The sequence below is a fragment of the Onychomys torridus genome, chromosome 4, assembly GCF_903995425.1.
Source record: "Onychomys torridus chromosome 4, mOncTor1.1, whole genome shotgun sequence".
Classification (NCBI taxonomy): Eukaryota; Metazoa; Chordata; class Mammalia; order Rodentia; family Cricetidae; genus Onychomys; species Onychomys torridus.
The window spans coordinates 9536710-9556882 of NC_050446.1; the positions used below are offsets into that span (position 1 = coordinate 9536710).

The 20173-nt window shown below is 46.1% G+C and overlaps 1 protein-coding gene across 1 annotated transcript in view; it reads right to left on the reverse strand.

Moving 5' to 3' along the window:
* LOC118582776 (mediator of RNA polymerase II transcription subunit 27) overlaps positions 1–20173 on the reverse strand; it is an 87970-nt gene that overhangs the window by 52245 nt on the left and 15552 nt on the right. The window contains exon 2 of the mRNA XM_036185874.1: positions 4483–4576. Within this exon, the coding sequence (XP_036041767.1) occupies positions 4483–4542 (60 nt within the window). The 5' untranslated portion in view covers positions 4543–4576. The remainder of the gene's footprint in view (positions 1–4482; positions 4577–20173) is intronic.

The following is a 20173-nucleotide window of genomic DNA, read 5'->3' on the forward strand; positions in this document are numbered from 1 at the left end:
CATCCCAGCACTGGGAGGTGGGAACAGCTGGATACTGAGGGCTTGTTGGCCAGGAAGTCTAGCTCCAGATTCATTCAGAGAACCGTTTTTGTTTTGTTTTGTTTTTGTTTTTGAAGACAGGGTTTCTCTGTGTAGCTTTGTGCCTTTCCTGGAACTCACTTGGTAGCCCAGGCTGGCCTCGAACTCACAGAGATCCGCCTGGCTCTGCCTCCCAAGTGCTGGGATTAAAGGCGTGAGCCACCACCACCCGGCCTGGTTTTTAAAAAGAAGATAGAAGCTGGGCACAGTACTGTGCACCTTTAATTCCAATCCCCAGGAGGCAGAGGGAGGCAGATCTCTGTGAGCTAGAGGCTAGCCAGGGGTGCATAGTACAATCCTGTCTCAAATAAAGTAGAGAATTGAGAAAAACACTCAGTGTCACCTCTGGTTTCTACAAGTGCACACACGTGCACTTCCCACACATTCCAAATACAGACACACGAGTGGAGAAATGCAAAGACCATTTCCTCTTATAAGGCTTGTAAAATGGGATCTTAGTGATAAAAGCATTAACAAAGAATTTCCATAATATTAAATACGGCATGGGTGGCCTTCAGGAATGTCTGATGGACAGTTAAAGTTAAGGCCTCAGTTTTTAGCGGTCTGGGGAAAATGTGGTATTCAGAGTTGCTGGTGGGTATAAATTAGTGCAACTGTCTGGAAAATACATCAGCAATATGGAAAGGTGAACACCTGTGTGCCTGAGCCAGGCTTCCCAACCTCCACCTTGCAGTTTGGTGGGCTGCGGCTTGCTCACTGCAGGAGAGCCCATGTAGCAGAATCTCTGGTCTCCACCCACTCAGATGCCAGCATAATGAAAGTGCACACCACTCTTTCCCACATTGCCAACCCGCTTCTGCCCGCAACCGTGTCTTTCTAATAGAGGTGAGTCAACAGTGGCTGCTCTCTGCTCCTACTTTCTGCACTGCAGTGTAGAAGCAACCCTGGAAGTGTGGGGACTCCAACATTCAGGTCTGTCCCCTTCTTGCCTGGTGCTTTAGCAAGAATTCACTGAAAGGTAGGATGAGCTTCTCCAGCACAGCTCATGTATCAATCAGCCTGACGCCAGGGCAGGGAAACGCCAAAGGGCTGGGCTTCCAGGGAACTCTGATGGTTGTCTGATTTGTTTCTGGTTTTTTTTTGTTTGTTTGTTTGTTTTTGTTTTTTTCTTTTGAGCTGAGGATTGAACCCAGGGCCTTGCACTTGCTAGGCAAGCGCTCTACCACTGAGCTAAATCTCCAACCCTTGTTTCTGTTTTTTTTTAATCACAGACAATCCTGGACAAGTTTCTCTTTGACCCACTTGTAGGGCAGAACTGCTGAGTGCGGGGCAGTGGTTCTCAAGGTGTATGTGGGCAGGTTGTCATCTCATCAGGAGTTTAACATTTTTCTCAAAATGTACTCAGTGCTTCTTGGTGTACATGGATATGGAGATCGAGGGCTCTGCCTAGAGCTACCAACTCAGGATTTCTGAGTTGAGTGCAAGGAATGTGCATTTGTGAAACTACCCAGTGATTCTGAGGACCACTGAGGTATGAGAGCAAGTGAACTCAGTGAAAAAATCCAAGTGTCCCAAGGCCTCAAACAACTAGGGCAGAGTGAGATGGGACCATGCGTCCAATGGCTTAAGGAAGGCTGTATTATCGAGGCAGGAGGGCTAGACGTGTAGTTTAGAGATGTGGACACAAACCAAAGGTTTTTGTAAATCCAATTAACATCTAAATGAAGATTATAAACTACTAGGGTATATTTCAAACATCACAGTGAAAGCTCCATTTTCTTATACCTAGTTGATCAGTCAAAAACTGGAGATGATAATGTTTTAAGTGATGCAATAAGCCAGCAGCTTGCTCCAGTCTGACTCAGTTAAGTTCTTACAATATTTTGACTGTTGGAGGAAAATTAATAATGGGATGTTAGGCGGTAGATTAGCTGAAACTAAATATCAACACAGCTAGATTTATTTTTGGATGACTGAGCTCATCCCTTCAGAGAACAGAAACAGCCCTCATTATACCACAAGCCACTAATTCACACAGCAGCAGGACAACTCCCAGTGAGCAGAGTGCTGTGTGCTGCACACAGAGGCTGAGAATTTAGCTGGCACATTAGCTATGGTTTAGAATGTACAAGCTGTAGGTGATGACCTAAGGCTCACAGAGACACCAGAGGAGACTTCACCAGCAACTGGCTGGCTGGTCAGGAACAAGCCAGTTCAGTCCCCAAAGAACAGTGGTAGAAGTACAGGGCAAAGCTCCACTCTAGCCAGTAAACCAAGGCACACCACTGAGGTCAACCAAGCTCTCCTATCCTTCCTGTTTCAGCTAGTATTTACTAGGCACTTACTTGCCCTAGCCGTATCCTAGCTTGCACACATGTGCTACCCAGCTTACTACGCACATGGTGAAGAGGGTCCCACTGTGTTTCCCAGGTCAAACGTCCTGGATGGATGGTTATGGCTCCTGTTTCTGAGGTGCCTGAAGCAATGGTGCTTCCAGACAAACAGTGAAGAGCTGCTTTGGCTTTGGATGAGCCAAATAGACCTAACTACCTAAGACAGAAGCCTCACAGTGTCAACTTGCCCTGTTCCTCCCCCTCCCCATTCTGCATAGTGGAGAGGCTGCCATCTAAAGCTGTGGGATCCCAAATTTTGAACAGCCTGGCAGTGATCACCCAGAGAGTGAGAACACAAAAGGGTTCACCCAAACCTGCCTTTTGTCAATCGACTGACTGGGTCAGCAACTCTGTTTCCTATGCAGATGCACAGCCAGCCAAGAACTTTCTCTCTACTCACATGGCAGAAACTGGAGGTTTCAACATCAGTGGAATTGGTGGAACCAGGATTTAGACTGGGGATTAAGACTCATTTTCTTTCTCTCTCTCTCTCTCTCTCTCTCTCTCTCTCTCTCTCTCTCTCTCTCTCCCCCTCCCTCCCTCTCGTTCTCTTGCTCTTGCTCTCTCGCTCTCTATGTATGTGTTATATAAAATACAAAGATGGGAATAATCCCAGCATGTCTCAGAAAACTGCTCAAATGGACTTCAGAAATTATACTTTACAATACACATTACATTTACAAGTGAAATATTATTGCAAACTTATCAAGCTCACATCCTTCCCATTCACTGAGCAAAAATAAGCATGTACACACACCATCAGCTTTTCCAAGATGAAGGGGCTGGGTGAGGAATGGCTCATCTGGGTGGCTGGTGATCTATTAGGTTAGGCACAAGAAAATGCCATAGCAGGGTGAGTTCACACGGGACCCAAGGCAGCAAGATTACGTGCAGAGCCTTGCCTCCCCAGTGCCCACCAAAGCCCATCCTTTGCACAACAAACATACTGCCAAAACCATGTGTCCCAGGATGAATCTATCACACAGACACCAGAAACCTTCTCATGGACACCACAACACAGCCTAGCCCACTGGTCTTCAAAGCACACCATCTTTGGTCAATTTATGAAAATACAAATGTCAGTGGACTGTGAGGTCAGAATGCTCAGTGTAAACCCATAAGAAACAATAGAATCAGAAATCGTTGGTGACAAAGGTCCAGATGTTTTTTCCTAAACTGTGAGGGTGGTAAATGACTTTCATAGTCTATGAAGTCCTGAGGCAACATAATGTTCGTTCTTTTTCACAGGATACCATAGCTGAGAACTGCTCATTCTAATCTCTTAGGGAAAACATAAAATTTACCCCAACACTGATGGGGAGTTTTTCACATGCCCTGACTCAAGATCAAATAGTTTATGGTGCCTTCCCTCTCTTGGTAACTCTCACCCGGGGCTGCAATGTCCTCAAAAGCAAGGTTTCAGAGTGCAGAGTTGTTTATCCTAAAGCGGTGGTTCTCAATCTATGGGTGGGGACCTCTTTAGGGGTCTAATGACTATTTCACAGGGGTCACCGAAGACCACCAGAAAACACAGAATTTACATTATGATTCATAACAAGTAGCAATGAAAATAATTTTATGGTTGGAGTCACCACAACATGAGGAACTGTGTTAAAGGGTTGCAGCATTAGGAAGGTTGAGAACCACTGCTCTAAAGGATGCCAAGAAAGAAAGCATTCTCCTCGCTCCTGAACTGGGATTTCATCTCCAGTGTCTAGAGCTTCTATAACAAAGAATCGTGTACGTGTGTGTGTGTGTGTGTGTGTGTGTGTGTGTGTGTGTGTGTGTGTGTCCCTGTCCATCCATGTGCATTCATGTGTGGAGGTCAGAGCTGGGTGTCAGGGGTCACTGGCCACCTTAGTTTTTTCAGACAAGGTCTGTCAAGGGCTCCGGCCCTCCGGCCTGTGTCCTCCAGCACTAGGCTACGGCATGTCACTGTACCCAGCTCTGGCACCTTCACTCTGAGTCATCTCCTCAGCCTCCACAGGGCACTGGGCTTCCAGACAGGTTCTCCTCCACATGTCCCCACACATAGGCAAGCACATCTTACCAGAAGCATGGCTGAAGTCCCATTGGGTCTGGACAAATGAATGGACATTTCTGGAAACATCCTGTCAATGCGGCTGATCACATCGTCGACGTACCTGGGAGTGGAAGAGGTACATAAGTATGAACTGGAGTCCTGTTGGAGGCTGGGAATCCACAGGCATGAAGACTTCATTTCATACTTAATACCCAACTTCTAGGTGTTGTGATACCTTTTGAAGAAGACAAGATTACAAGGCCTCTATGAAAACATGTCTTTTTTCCTCCCATGACCCTTTGCAAAGGGGCTCTGTTTTAAGGGATTATATTCATATTTGAAATAGAGTGCCCTGAACGCACCTTGACTTTCCACTGGGATATGTATGTCCCTCTACAGGACTCCACTGTGAGCACAGCCCTGTGCTTCAGCCACGTCTTCTCTAGTTGGACCTGATAGCTGTGCCTTCTGTTTTCTTGGATTGCGGTTTGGCTTTTATTTGCCCCGCTTTCTATGTCCCTATTACCACTTTCTTCCTAAACTCCCCGACTCTTAGTAACAGTCAAATATATCAGGCGAGCTAGAAGCTCCATTTTCACCTCTCGGCTGGCCGGCATCTCCCAGGGTTTAATACTCACTGAGACCACTGGTATTAAGCAATTGGCATGGTGCCGGGCACTTATTAAGGACTCACAGATGACAAGTGTGCTGGCAGGTGGTCCCAAGAGTCCTCCTGCCCTGCAGTGGAGGCTCACTGGGAACATGCTGGCCCACAGCACACACAGAGCTGGCTCTGCTCCCTACACAGAAAACCATGCAGCTCACTATCTAGTCACACTGACACAAAGGATGTGTAAATTCACCAGCCAAGACCCAAAACTTCCCATTTAAGGGGTTTTGGGATGGGTTTCACATCCACTGGATGTAGCAAATTAAGTAAATGTAGCCCATTACATCAAGGATACGTTAAGGTATACTTTCAGGGGGGAAGCAGAGCTAAGCTCCTTGGTCACATGACACAAAATTTAGGTTAGAAACCTGGGCTCATGAGAGACAGCACACAGAAGAATGGCATCTGTTAAAGTGCACACCAACATTTCTGCTAATGCAGTCAGGGTTTCACGTGGGAGGCGGACAGGAGAGCTAGTGGGCAGGTGGGAGCAGAGACAACCGAGAAGAGGTGGTGCTGTCTGGGGTGCTCCTGGAGAAGGTGGCAGCAGGGCTTCTAATAATCCTCAAGTAGCTCACAGATTCTGTGGTGCCACACCAGCAGCGACCTTCCCCTCTCAAGAGGATCATCACGTGAGGCTTGCCATTCCAAGCTGAACTTGTTCCAGACATTTCCTGAAGGTGAGGCCCCACCCTACTGAGATGTAGCAGCTTTGAAAATGTCATTCCTGAGTGAGTAAGAGCACTTCTGCGATCCCCTGGACTCACAGCCTCACACAGTACATCCTGAGATCTAAGCACAAGTGCTATTGCAGAGGTGACCAGAAGAGAGGAAGGCATCAGCGTGGCACTGCTCATGTCTACTGGACAAGCAGAAGATGCATGACAAAACCATGCCAACTCGGGTGCTGGCAATGCTCGTCTTCAGATACTTTTCCTAATCTATATGGGTGGTTTCAACCCATTTCTTCAGACTCAGCGGAAGCAAACTGCCTCTGTCCTATGTGAATGGAGGTCACTGCTAAGTATATGCTAATGTGAGGGGCAGGCAGTGTCTTCTACATAGTCCTCAATCAATAGCCATCATAGCTCTGGAAGGGAACTCAATGAATATGCACAAGTTCAGCACAAAGACACATCATAACCTGTTCTGCCCTGTATCTTTCACCTTGAAACCATCAACATACCACTTGGAAAATCAGATTCCTTAGCGGGCTGGCAAGCCTGGAGAGTGGGTTAGGTGATGATCCTGGGCCACACACTAAGTTGGAGCCAACCTCATCTTGCATTTTCCTGGAATTCTAAACCAGCTACCTGGTCCAGATTTCTTTTGTAGCATCCAGAGTTACAGGGATGCAGAGTAAGCATCCCGGGCCATTCTGGACCCTACTGATAATGGGGACCTTTCTTGGAAGGGAAGATGGTGACAGAAGAGAGTTCCTAGGTACAGGAAAGTTAAGCAGCATAGGGTGGGGTTTTCTGTGGTTTCCTTCTGCCCACCCACCTGCCTGTGATCTTAGATAAGGCTCAGCAGACCCATTTGAAAATTCCATTGAGCAGAAATGAATTCTGAGGAGACTGCTTTTCTTCGCAGGCCTAACATAAAGGAGATGCCAATTCTTTTGTTACAGGTGACATTATGCATTTGCCAAAAAGAGACCAAAGAAAGTCAGTTGCACCTTTAGCTGAGGAAAACAGTGTCTAGATTTTAGATGCAGAAATCAAAACACATCATTTTTAAATAGACCCAGCCTTAGAGATACAAATGAGCCACTAGTAACTTGACAGAAGCCAGGGAGGCTTGCCACACCAGATTAAAAGTCTGGAGGCAAAGTGGCTTCCTTCCTGCCGAGGATGGGGCTGGTGTGTGGGGGGCTGGTGTGTGTGGGGGCTGGCGTGGGGGGGCTGGCGTGGGGAGGCTGGTGTATGTGGAGCTGTTGTGGGGGGCTGGTATATGGGGGTGGTATGTGTGTGGGCTGGAATGTGGGGGGTCTTTGGCAGTGCCTCTAGGATGCTGCCTCCCAAGCTGCCGGGAGCTACTTGAGCCTGCATGGAGCTTGCGAGTGTGTCGGCTTCTAGAGCAGGCTAAGGACAGGTAGGAGCGCCTTGCTCTCTTCCCACACTGCCACCATATGCCACACTCCGCTTTGTGGCAGATCAAATTACTTTAATTTTTACCTTTCGAGTGCAGGCAAACAAGCAGCCACACTGCAGTGGTGACGAGTCCACACTTGAGCAGATGAGGCCCGCATGGAAAGACATTAATTTGGAGCCAAATTGAGCAGTGAGTCACAATTTGCACATATCTGTCAACCTGTTAACAGGGTAATAACTTGGAAGGATTGCTGTTCCTATTTACATTACAGCAGCCTTTCAAAAATGGAGAAGCTGCTGGGCTCTCCTTTACTCTAACACTCAGCCAGAAGGCCTAAGAACTTGCCTGGAAACACAAAATTCTAGAAACCATAGGTTCAGAGCAAGGTGTGGATCTTAATTTCAGTATTTTCAGGCAGAAAGTTAACTTTTTTTTTTTTTAGACAGGGTTTCTCTGTAGCTTTGGAGGCTGTCCTGGACTAGCTCTGTAGAGCAGGCTGGCCTGGAACTCACAGAGGTCCGCCTGCCTCTGCCTCCCGAGTGCTGGGATTACAGGTGTGCGCCACCACTGCCCAGCTTTTTTTTTTTTAGACAGGAAAGTTAACTTTTAAGCAACTCGTGTGTCCTGTTTCTCTGCCCTAACGAAGGCCAGGCACTCAGTAGTTTCTGAGCTGAGCTTGTACAGAGCAAAGAGCAACTCCTCCCAAGGATCCCGATGGCTTCCTGAGACTGGATGGCAGACTGCTCAGTGTCTCTAGACAGCAGAGAGCACCCTCTCTACTGCCGACTCCACACTTGCACCTTGGCCCTACGCCTTGTTTTCTTGTTTTTTAAATGGCCTTCACAGGAGAACTAAAGAACACTGGAGCCCCAGAAGTCCTCTCACCCAGCGACCCACTGATTGTATCTCCAAGAGGCAGTCCTGCAGATAATACCACTTCATAAGGCAGTTTAAACGTCCTGTGGGACGCCAGCATCTTCATGGAGCCACACCGCATCAGCTTGGTAGACTGCTACTCAGATACTTCCTCCAAAAGCTAAAGGCCTTTTGTGGATATGTTGGGACTTTCAAATTCCTTCATCATCATTTTTTAGTCTTTTCTTGGGTCACAGATCCCTAGGAGAAGGTACTGAAAACTAAAACTGATGTCTACATGGCATTTTACATACAACTCTCTGCAGTTTACAGTTCTTAGAGTCTATTTGTGGACCCTGATTGAAGTATCCCTGTCTAGACCCATCCAGAATTAAGGCTCTGGTTTCTTTGTTACCTTCTGAATGGGATTTTTTTTTTTTTTTTAAAGGAAAGGGTATTTTCATGGAGCGGGCATTCTGCCTGCCTGTATGTATCATTCATTGTGTCAGTCGCTCACATGACTGAGAAAGAGGCACCGTTTGGAGTGTGTATAACATCACACTTGTGTGGCTCTTAGAGGCACACTTCTGGAATAGAACTGTTAGGTGTGGTAAGTGTCTTTATTTTTTAATTGACAAATTAAATATTGCACATATTTACCCTGTGTGTGTGTTCTGAAATAAGCACACATTATGGAATGGCTAATATCAAGCTAATGAACACATGCTTTACCTCACATACCACTTTTTCTGTCAGCAAAATTTTAAGAATGTGATAAACTATCACTAACTCTAGCTGCTATGCTCTATGATGGATTTTTTGAATTTATTCCTGAGATTGTACCCTTTAGAAAACATCTCTCCTAGTTGCTCTCCCATTCTAAGCCCTTAGTAACCACCATTTTACTGTCTTCTTAAACTCTTTCAGATTTGACAAATGAGTGACACTTTGTAATATTTCATCTGTCTGTGCCTGGCTTATTTCATTTAACATAACAACTTCCATGTTCCTTCAGATTGACAGGGGTTCCTTCTTGTTAAAGTATCCATTGTGCCCACACCATGTTCTTTTTTTTTTTTTTTTTTCTTCGAGACAGGGTTTCTCTGTGTAGCTTTGTGCCTTTCCTGGAACTCACTTGGTAGACCAGGCTGGCCTCGAACTTACAGAGATCCGCCTGGCTCTGCCTCCCGAGTGATGGGACTAAAGGCTTGCGCCACCACCGCCCGGCCCACACCATGTTTTCTTTATCCGTTAATCTGCTGGTAGACTGTCTGATGATCCCAGATCTTGACTACTGTGACTAACACTGCAGTGAGCATGCCAGTGCAGATGCCTGTCAATGTTCTGATCTTACAGTCTGTGAACAGACACCCAGAAGTGGACTGCTAAGTCACATGCGATTCTATTTTTAACCTTCTGAGGCACTTCCATGCTATTTCCTGGCACTCACTTACATTCCCTCCATCAGGATGCAAGCATCTCTTTCCCCATATCCTTTCAGCACCCATCTCTTGTAACAACTCTCTCTGCAAAAAGGGCATGAATCTACTTACAGGACCTCAGAGGTGATCTGACTATGGGTGACCAGCTTTGCAGGGCAAAGCCATACCACCCATGCCTTATAGATGGAAGTATACCCTGCTTTCTGAACTACTTCTAAGGAAAGGCTCAAGAGGGACTTAAGTCTTAAGTCCTTAGAGGCCAAGGAGATCCTTCAAGGCAGCTGTTGTTACCTTCTAGCCTCAGCTGCCACCATCTTCCCCGAACTGAGCAGTTCTCCTGGAACACTCTTTGCTCAGATGAGCCCAACACAAAGCCCTGGTCACTCTTCCTTAGGCTAACTTCCTCAGGAAAGCCTTCCCTGGCCCTGTCCTTGTTTCCATCCATCAATCAATACACCCTACCTCATACAGTACTTTCAAATTCTGTCACCTCTCCACATTTGTAATTACATAATTCCCAAGTCATTATTTCTTTAAAGACTCACTTCCCTACAGGATTCTCTAGAATGACATGACTGCTCTCTTCCTTGCACTATCCCAGCACCTTGCCACATTGCCTGGTTCCTTAAATACTCGTTGAATGGGTAGACAGTACATTAGAGATTGCCACATGGACCCAGGCTAGGTCATTATGCAATGAGATGTACAGTTCTCTACTGCAGATGAAGAGGCGAGGCGTGGCAGAGGTCACTACATTAGCCACAGAAAGTCATGCTCAACGGCAGCCAGAGCTCATTGCAAAACATACCTCAAAGAAAGCAGCAGAGACCCTTTCAAGTCTTGAGGTTTAATGACTGCCCATAGAACCCCTGCATCTGTTCTTGCAGAAACCTAACGCCTTTTAGGAGCAAGAGCCTTCTAAAGAAGCACACTGTACCGACACACCCGTTTTAAATGCCACTTTTAATGAACTAATTAATTCTGCAAAACAGTAGTACAAAGATGTGCACCATCAAATTGAGGCAACAACACCAAAATGATAACAACAGGGAATGGGGAAGACGTTTCTAAAGATAACACTTCTGCAAAATATTCATTTTCTACTCTACATGGTAAGACACATTGCAAATGATCTGTTATTAAAGACTTAACATATTAAACTGGACAGATGGCTTAGCGCTCTAAGTCTGACCCCTCCTTAAAAGGGGGAAAACACAATAAAGAAACCCCAACCCATAAACACAACAAACCTGGCCCCCAGCCAATGATCTCATGTTAGTGTTATGCTTAGCTGCTCCATCCGGATTTAAATAGCATTTATCCCACACAGTGTGTAAGATCCATGCTGTTCATTTTCTCCACCCATACACACCCTCAGAGTTATGGATGCATGTATTAATAATAAACTATTTTTCCAGAGAGGGTAAAGCTAGGAGTGACCATGAACAGAGACATTTGTAAGATCTGGAAGTGAGTGAAGATTTTCCTCCATACCTGTCCATACCCATGAGTCTGTGTGGCCTCTGACAGTGGGCGGAACAGATGGGGGCTTGTCTGACTTCATGGGATCGAGCTGGCTGAAACAACCACTACCCATTACTGCTGAAGGAGGAGACTGGAGGTGCAGGTCAATCTTGCTCACATCCACATTTGTAAAAAATAAAAATAAAAATGTCAGCACTGAGGCTTGCAAGATGTCTGGTTGTTCTCTCAAGAAATGAAAAGTAATTTCTAAACTGTTTGCTGGAGGCAAGAATAGGTATACTGAAGACAGAAACAGGAAGCTTGCTCAGGTCTCTCCATTTCTGAACACTCTCTTCCCATCCCAATAGGAATAGCTACTAGCTGACCCTTCCAAGGAAAGATGCTCACAAGCTTAAAGTCTCCTTGTGAAATTCCACACCTATGTGGGAGCATCTGTAAGTCTGGGGAGAGCGGCTTCCTAGGAATGACAGTGGCCAGGGGAGAGTGACCCTGCTCTCTACTTGGTAGCTCATGAGTGTGTGCACATGTTCCCTGAAGGTGAACACCCAGGCAAGCAAAGAACTCACTACTCCATCTCCAGAAGTTAACCAGTACAGAGTCCCAGCACACACCGAAGCCAAACCTGGCTGCTGTCTGTCCAGTAGCCTTGCAGGTTCCTGGGCATCTTATAAACTAAACCAGGCAAACAGCATTCGGAAAGGAGACCTTTAACAGACTGTGCTGGCTAGTTTTATGTCAACTTGACACAAGCTAGAGTCATCTGGCAAGAGAAACCTCATTGAGCAAATGCCTACTTAAGACTGGCCTACAGGTAAGTCTGTAGGGCATGTTCTTGATTAATGACTAATGTGGGAGGACCCAGCCACTGTGGGTGGTGCTACTCCTAGGCAGGAGGTCCTAAGTTGTATAAGAAAGCAGGCTAAGCAAGCCACAAGGAATGGGACAGTATGCAGTGTTCCTCCATGGCCTCTGCTTCAGTTCCTGATGACATCCCTCAGTGATGGAGTGTGACCTGAGGGTTATAAGATGAAATAAACCCTTTCTTCCTCAAGGTGCTTCTTAACCACAGAAGGAACCTCTAATTTAGACATACACTTCTTGGAGTGACTTAGATGGGGATAGTTTACAGAGTCCCTTCCTTCTCTATCTCTGCATTAACAGTACTTATAGAAGGCCTACAGTTGTCCATATGAACGTGTTCCTGGAGTGATGCTGCACACGGAGGGTGGGAAGCCACCCCGAAGGCTTTGAGGGGACTAGACAACTCAACTGGCTCTTGTAGGTGTCCAAGAACAGCCTGATTCTGCTTTCAAAGTACTCTCTTGTCTTTCACAAACTCACCCTTCCCCAGCTCTGGGAAATAAGCAGGGCAAGGGCAAACTCCCGCTTTACAAGGGAGAAAAAACCAAATTCAGTGGCTTGCCCAAGGTGAGCATGAGGTTAAGGGGTGAGCTGAACCCAGAGTCCATGAGCAGAGATTTCTTACGCACTATTGCCTGTCCCTTAGGTCCGTGAGGACCCTGTGTTTGTAAACCAAGTGAGGAAGTTTTCATATGCATAGTAACAAAATGCGATCACCTGAGAAGTCCACCCTTTTTGTTCCTTCAATAAATGTCCATCCAGTGCCCAGTAAGGGCAGAACTTGACAGTGGCCATGCCAGGAAAGTGGGTTAACAGTGATTTCAACGCCTTCTCTAGAAACCCTTGAATGCTTAGGAGAGGGGGGAAGGCCATTTATACAACAAAACCATGCAGGCTCCACTTCCCCAAACACTAACTAACAGCAGCTACCATGCCACTTGTCACTCACCTCCTCGGGCTCTGGTTAAAAACCACACGGTTCAAATGGGCTCAGCATGGTGAATGGATGTGAGACAAGGGAAGGATGCTCCTGGCAGACCACAAACACCTTCTCAATTCTAGGAGTGTCCCTTCACATCCCCTGTCACAGCTGAAGACTGCTCACATGTACCCACTACCTGCTCATCGCCGGCTCGTTTTTGGCAGTACTGAGAATGGTGACTAGCTGTGGTAGGTTAGTTTGCTGCCTGCATACAGAATAAGACTTCATTCTTGTGGGGATTCTACTGCCCAGAGAATGGAGAGGGTAGTGTTCACAGTGATCACCATCCCTGGTCACACACCTGGTCCTGTCAGAACAAAACCTTAAGCAAATGTGTACTGGCTGTCCCAGTGGGTCAGCACACTCCAGGAAACCACAAAAACAATCCAGGGCACTCGTGCTTCTGTGTGACAGTTGTCTTGTTATGTTTCTTCTCATCAAACAACTCCTTGACGAGAGAGTCCAAAGCTCCATCTCCAGCCCCTGGGATGTCACTACACAAAACACGCTCAATAACCACTTGGTTTTATTTAAACTGGAGAGAATTAATCAGACTGGATCAAAGCAAGAGAGAGAGAGAGAGAGAGAGAGAGAGAGAGAGAGAGAGAGAGAGAGAGATCACAAGAGTGAATCAAACTGTCTCCATGCAACTGTTTCTTCTACAAGTCAAAGCTCTAAAGCAGAAAGTGTCACCCAACAGTGAGTGCGGCCCAGTGAAGCTGGCCCTTCCTGACAGCAGTGACACAGGTAAATGGGTTAGAAGGAGGCAGAAGTGGGATGGAGGTGGGCAGAACTCCCAACTGCTCCTCCTGAGCCAAACTCCACAAGTCTTTGCTGAGTGGAACTTTCTCTGGGTCCCCCCTTCACATCACTTAACACAACCTGTCCCAACAGAACAGAACACACCACCAAGGGCCGCGGCCATCCTGCTGCCGCCTCTGCTATGGTCTCTTCAGGTGCTGACAAGTGGCCCTAGACACCTGACACACAAAAGCTCTGGGAATGAAAGGGGCCCAGGTGCTCAGTCTTCTTCTGCCCTCATCTCTGTCCTCTCTAGCCTTGGCTTTGTAGCTCACAAATAAGAACACCATCTACTTCATCCAGTTGCCAGGACTATGGGAAGAATGTAACATGTAAGCTTTCAGCTTGGAATACGCAGTTAATGACAGCTGCTCCATTTACACAAAAAGTACTGTCTTCCACCCGGACAAAAGGTGAGACCTTGTTTGTGCCTGAGTAGCATGGAATGCAAAGCCTCAGTGAGTGCACTGCAGCCTGAAGACCCCACCCTCAGAGCAGCCTGAGAGCAGGCTTGGGTGCTTCCTCACATCTCACTGCAATCCTTTTAGAAAGGAGACCTCCCCCCAGCATGGTGCTTAGGAGAGAAGGCAGGATGCTTGCTTAGGTAAGATCCTGAAATATGAGTTAGTACGAGGTAGGCTAGAATAAGCAGGCCAGAATTGTGCCAGACATCTTCATTTGACTCCCTCTGTACTGCACTGTGCTGAGGAAGCTGGCCCACACAGACAGAGCATCAACTAGACTATGGTCAACAGCAATTGCTGGCTGGAGAGCACTGAGGTCTGGCTAAAAGGCTGCAGACATACAGGGTTCAGTGTTTGCTAAATCCTACCATCCAGCAGAGGCAAGGTGTTACGTTTTAAACCCCAGACAAAAGGCTGAGGTGCCTATTTAAGCTGAGGTGCCTATTTAACATATCAAAGTGGACCTAGCCACCAGGTTCTCTCAGCATCCTTCAGTCCCTACCTGTTACAGGAATACCTTGCCCTCTACCCTGAACTCTCCAGCTCAGGGGCTGGGCTGCCCTTCCCCCAGAGGCTCTTTCCTATACAATCCAGACATTTTGGTTACCTTCTTTTTTGTACCTTTGGCCTCCTGACTGTGGTACCTAGGCTACCCTTTCTCCCCTCTTCTTTCCCTTCCTTCCCCTCTCCCACGTGGCCCAGCTCAGCCTGGTCATGTCCCCTGTGTATTGTCCCAGATGTCCCTGCATCTACCTGTGCTCTCCCCTTTATCCTCCTCCTCCTCCACAAAACCTAGGAGCAGCCATGCTCTTTCCTTCCTTTTTATTTCTTTTGTTCATTCACAAGGCAGCATGGCAAGGGCACATGGACCGGGTGGCTTTGTCTTCATGGCAGAAAGGTGGCAGGAGTCCTGTTCACTTTCTTGACAACCCCCACCCACCCATCCTCTTCAGCTTACACACAAAGCCCTGGGTGGAGGTTTCCTCTGGAGGCTGGACCCTGCCTGGCAGGCTATGCTATGTGGACTACACCCACAGGCTTCTCTGCTCTCCATCTTCTGTTTGTGTCTGGCCAAAGAGAGGCATCCTAGTTATTATAATTATAGCTTTTTCTTTTCTTTTTCTTAGTCAACTTGACACAAGCTAGAGTCATCTGGGAACAGGGAACCTCAGCTGAGAAAATGCCTCCATCAGATTACCCTGTAGGCAAATCTGTAGGGTATTTCTCTATTAATGGCTGATATGTGTGGGCCCAGTGAACAAAGCAAGCCAAGGGGAGCAAGCCAGTAAGCAGTGTTCCTCCTCGGCCTCTGCTTCAGCTCCTGCCTTGAATACCTGCCCTGAGTTTTCCCAGTGATGGAGTGCGAGAGTTATAATTTGAAATAAACTATTTTCTCTCCAACTTGCCTTTGGTCATAGTGAACTCTACTAAGACAGAGGCCTGAACAGGACACAGGCGGTGGGAAATGCAGTCAGCAGTAGTACTACCTGCCTGTGACGTCACCAGCAACCCATTGCACTGGGCCATCGAAGCCTTCTTCACATAGTGTTCTGACTTCCCATTCTATCTGTCTCCCCCAGCACCTAGGCCCTCCTCTCACACTCAAGGACAGCATTGTCTCTGCCCATTGAAGGCAGCACATGAACTGCCCAGGCCCTGGAGGTCAACCATTACCCCAAGCTGCTACTAACTTCTTCATTAGTTGAGACACTCTCCTCCTCACATCTCCTTCCAGAACAAGAAAAGTTCTTCTATGTAGTGGGTGGGCATCCCAGCCTTGGCCTGGAAGTTCCAACCCCCACTGAGGCTTTGGTAACATCACGCCTACAAGGTGGGACTGAGAGAGGACACTGAAGACCCAGGATCCAAATGCAAGGGATCTCTTGGTTCTGGGACCCTGGACGCTGGAGGTGGACCGAGCAGAGTTCTCCAGAGAACACCGCCAGACTGCGCTATACCTTTACCAGACCCTGCAATCTACCTATCCCTTCATTTGTAAGTTACCCCACAAAATAAACCTCCCTTTTAACTATGTAAAGTGGCCTTAATAATTTCACCAATACTTCTAAGTCAAACACAACACCAAAGCAACACTGAAATTCCACATGCTAGAGTACGAAATACAGTGAACTGGATATTGAAGTTAATTGAAGGTAACAGCAACGTGCATGTTCTTGACTAATAATGAAATAGAACTTTACATATTCTGTTCCATAATTAAACAGCATTCTATTAGCAGAATTTCCCTAGACTGTTTAGTTGCGGATGTGGCTTTGTTCAGAAATCTATGTCACTCAAACAGAACCAGCAGGTGAGAAACACCAGGTCTGGCTCTTCACCTTTACTCTCCCTCACTCTCTCCACCATGCTGGGATGGAACCAAGGGCCATGTGCTGGCTAAGTACATGCCCTACCACTGAGCCCCACCCTCGACTTTATCCTTTCTTCTTATGTGTCCCGGACAGCTTCCTTCTAAGTTCACTGTCAAATTCACACAACCTCCAAAATCCACAAGCATATTCACACAGTGGCACGTGACACAAGGATGAACATCGTTCATGTCAACATCTACATAGAGAGAAACACATAACCAGCAAATAAAAACCAGTGACTTCATAAATACCACTTTGATCAGCCATGCAGCTAGAGGCTTAATTTAAAAAGTGAATTTACTTAAGAAAGCTATGCAGACAATGGACTAGCTGAAGGAAGTTATGACAAAAATCTTACATGCAACTAAGCTTAGAAACACCCACCAAAGCAGATAATTCAACAACAGCTTGGTTGCTAAAGAGTTTGCCTATTTGTAAATTATTGTGTTTCTTTCTCTAGTCTAGATAATTCTTCCCTTCCATACCTTCCAAAAGGCATTTCCATGCCTCCACTTGGAGGTGTTGAAGCGGGGAAATGGACAGGCATTCCAGGAGAGGCAGCAAGACCAGGAAGCAAGGGCTGTGATGACTGATGACAGGAAAGATAACCGTGCTGGACCATGTGTCTGAGAATGTAGTGTAGTAGCCATGAGACATGCTCAGTGAGAGGAAGGAAAGTGGTTCCCACACTGGGCATGTGCACAGCCATTCTACCATATTCGGCGTAGTTAGACACTGTCAGAACACTGCTCTCAGTGGAGCCACACCCAGGATTATTGGTGAAATTATTAAGGCCACTCCACGTAGTTAAAAGGGAGGTTTATTTTGTGGGGTAACTTACAAATGAAGGGGTAGGTTGCAGGGTCTGGCAAAGGTATGGCGCAGTCCGGTGGTGTTCTCTGGAGAACTCTGCTCGGTCTACCTCCAGTGTCCAGGGTCTCAGAACCCAGAGAGAGACCTCCTTTTGATCCTTGGTCTTCCGCTCCCTCCTCTGCCCCGCCTTGTGGGCGTGATCATTACCGAAGCCTCAATGGGGTTGGAACTTCCAGGCCAATGCTGGGATGGCTATCCACTACACAGGATTTTCCCATACAAGTACTAACCAGGACAGACCTTGCTTAGCTTCCAAGATCAGAGGAGACTGGGTGTGTTCAGGGTGGTATGGCTGTAGACAAAACCTTGGATTCCACTTGAGAATGGTGGTTTACAGTACCTGAAACAAACTGTGACAGGCTGGGCATGGTGGCACACGCCTTTGATCCCAGCACTCGGGAGGCAGAAGCAAGCAGATCTCTGTGAGTTTGAGGCCAGCCTGGTCTACAAAGAGAGTTCCAGGACAGCTACACAGAGAAACTGTATCTCAAAAAACAAAACAAAACAAAACAAAACAAAACAAAACAAAACAAAACAAAACAAAACAAAACGAGGAACGTAGCCAGGTGGTGGCGGCGCCAATCCAGCATTTGGGAGGCAGAGGCAGATAGATCTCTGAGTTCCTGAGTTTGAGGCCAGTCTGGTTTACAGAATGAGTTCTAGGATAGCCAGACCTATATAGAGAAACCCTGTCTCGAAAAACAAAACAAACAAAAGGAAAAAAGAAAAAAAAAATCAGTGGCAATCTTAAAGATCTTTTTACTGTATGTCAGAAGATAATTAAGGTCAATCACTTGACCACCTGCTAACCATGTCTCATGCCCCCTAAGCCCTACCTATTTGTCCCCACATTTCTACAGCAATCCATTCCAAACAAAAAGGGAGGGCCATCATTTATAAGCAATGGAAGCCTTAATATTTATTTTAAAAAAAGAAGAAAGAAAGAAAAAAGAATAAAGCAATCTAGAACCCAACTTATTTTTCAAAGATTTACTTTTAAATATGTATAGGTAGGTAGTGAGACTATGCACATGAGTGAAGATGGCCTCAGAGGTCAGACACTGGGTTCCCCTGGAGTTAGAGTTACAGGTGGCTGAGAACTGGCCAACATAGGTGCTGGAAACTGAACGTTTTCTTTTTCTTTCTTTTCTTTCTTTCTTTCTTTCTTTCTTTCTTTCTTTCTTTCTTTCTTTCTTCCTTCCTTCCTTCCTTCCTTCTTTCTTTCTTTCTTTTTTTTTTTTTTTTTTTGTCCGAGACAGGGTTTCTCTGTGTAGCTTTGGCGCCTTTCCTGGAACTCACTCTGTAGCCCAGGTTGGCCTCGAACTCACAGAGATCCACCTGCCTCTGCCTCCCAAGTGCTGGGATTAAAGGAGTGTGCCACCACTTCTTGGCCGGCTGGCCAGGCCGGGAACTGAACTCTTAACAGGTGAGGCATTTCTCTAGTCCCAGAACCCAACTTCTTAAATTGTGGGGCTGCAACCCATTGGCAACTATAAGAGGTTTCTGAATACACAACAACCAAAAATGGATTCAAGATTAAATATATCACGAATCTGGCAGCACTTGCCCACAGCACCTCACGTGACTTCACTTAGCCTTGGTTCTGAACATACAAGGCACCTCACCCTGTGTATGCCCTTGCACCACACAAAAACAACAAATTGCCTGAAATACTGTGGCTCAGAACAAAGACTTTGCATGTTATAACCTTGCCTGTAGTTTTCTGCTCCTATAGAAACAAGGGTTTTACTATGACAGACGAAGACAGTGTTCCTCTGCCATTAGTCCTCAGCATGTATCCACACACTGTACACCTTTGGATTGCTGTGAGTCAGAACAAAATTTGCTACTTAGTTGCTGGTTTGACTTCTTAAAGAAAAAAAAAAAAGCATTAAAATGAATTCTGGTGTAGGATTATGATGGAATTCCTAACAATTTCTGAAATGGCCCTAAAGATACTTCTGCCATTCTGTACTATGTGTTGATAAGAAGGCCATCTCAGCATTGATGACAAAACCAAAATCAGTGATCAACTCTGAAAAATGCTGAAGATGCTGTACACCTGTAGTGTCTCATCCTCAGCCAAGATGGAATCTTTATGTAAAATAAACAAACACACCCAGTGAACTGGCATGCAAATTTTCTCTCATCTGTAGTAAACAGTAAAATTATATGTACACCAAAGAATTGTTTTAAAATAAACATAGCAAATGTTTGATGGGCATGCCTATATTATATCATAAAAACTTCTCAAGTGAAAAGGAGTCACAGGCTTAAAAGTGGGAACACTTTAAGAAGCCCTGATCTAGGAGCCAAGCAAACCCTAAGTGAAGGCTCCTAGGAACAAGGTGCAGCCCTCTTAGTGATGGGAAAGGTTCAGCCAGCAGAGCAGCAGGAATGTGCAGCCTGGAGTTGAGTGACCTGCAAGGATACACAGTCTCCACAAGTGTACAAGGAACACCAGAAGGTAGCCGGCTTGAGACTAGTCTCAGATTCTTGCAGAATCCATTCTCCGACCAAAACTGGGTTTAAAAACTACTGGCAAAAATTCATCAGGAATTCCTTCCCAGGTTATTTGAAAATTAAACAGTTGACTTCTAGAAATCTCAGAAGACAGAGGAAATCACAAGGGAAATTAGAAAATAATCTTGAACTAAATGATAATAAAATAAATAAAAAATACATAGAATGCAGGTAAAGCTATGCTTAGAGAAAAATTTATAGCTTTCAAATACTTATATAAACACCAACTAGCTAAACTTCCATTTAAGAGTCAGAAAATTTGAAGCAAATCAATTCTAGAGAAGCAGAAGAAAATT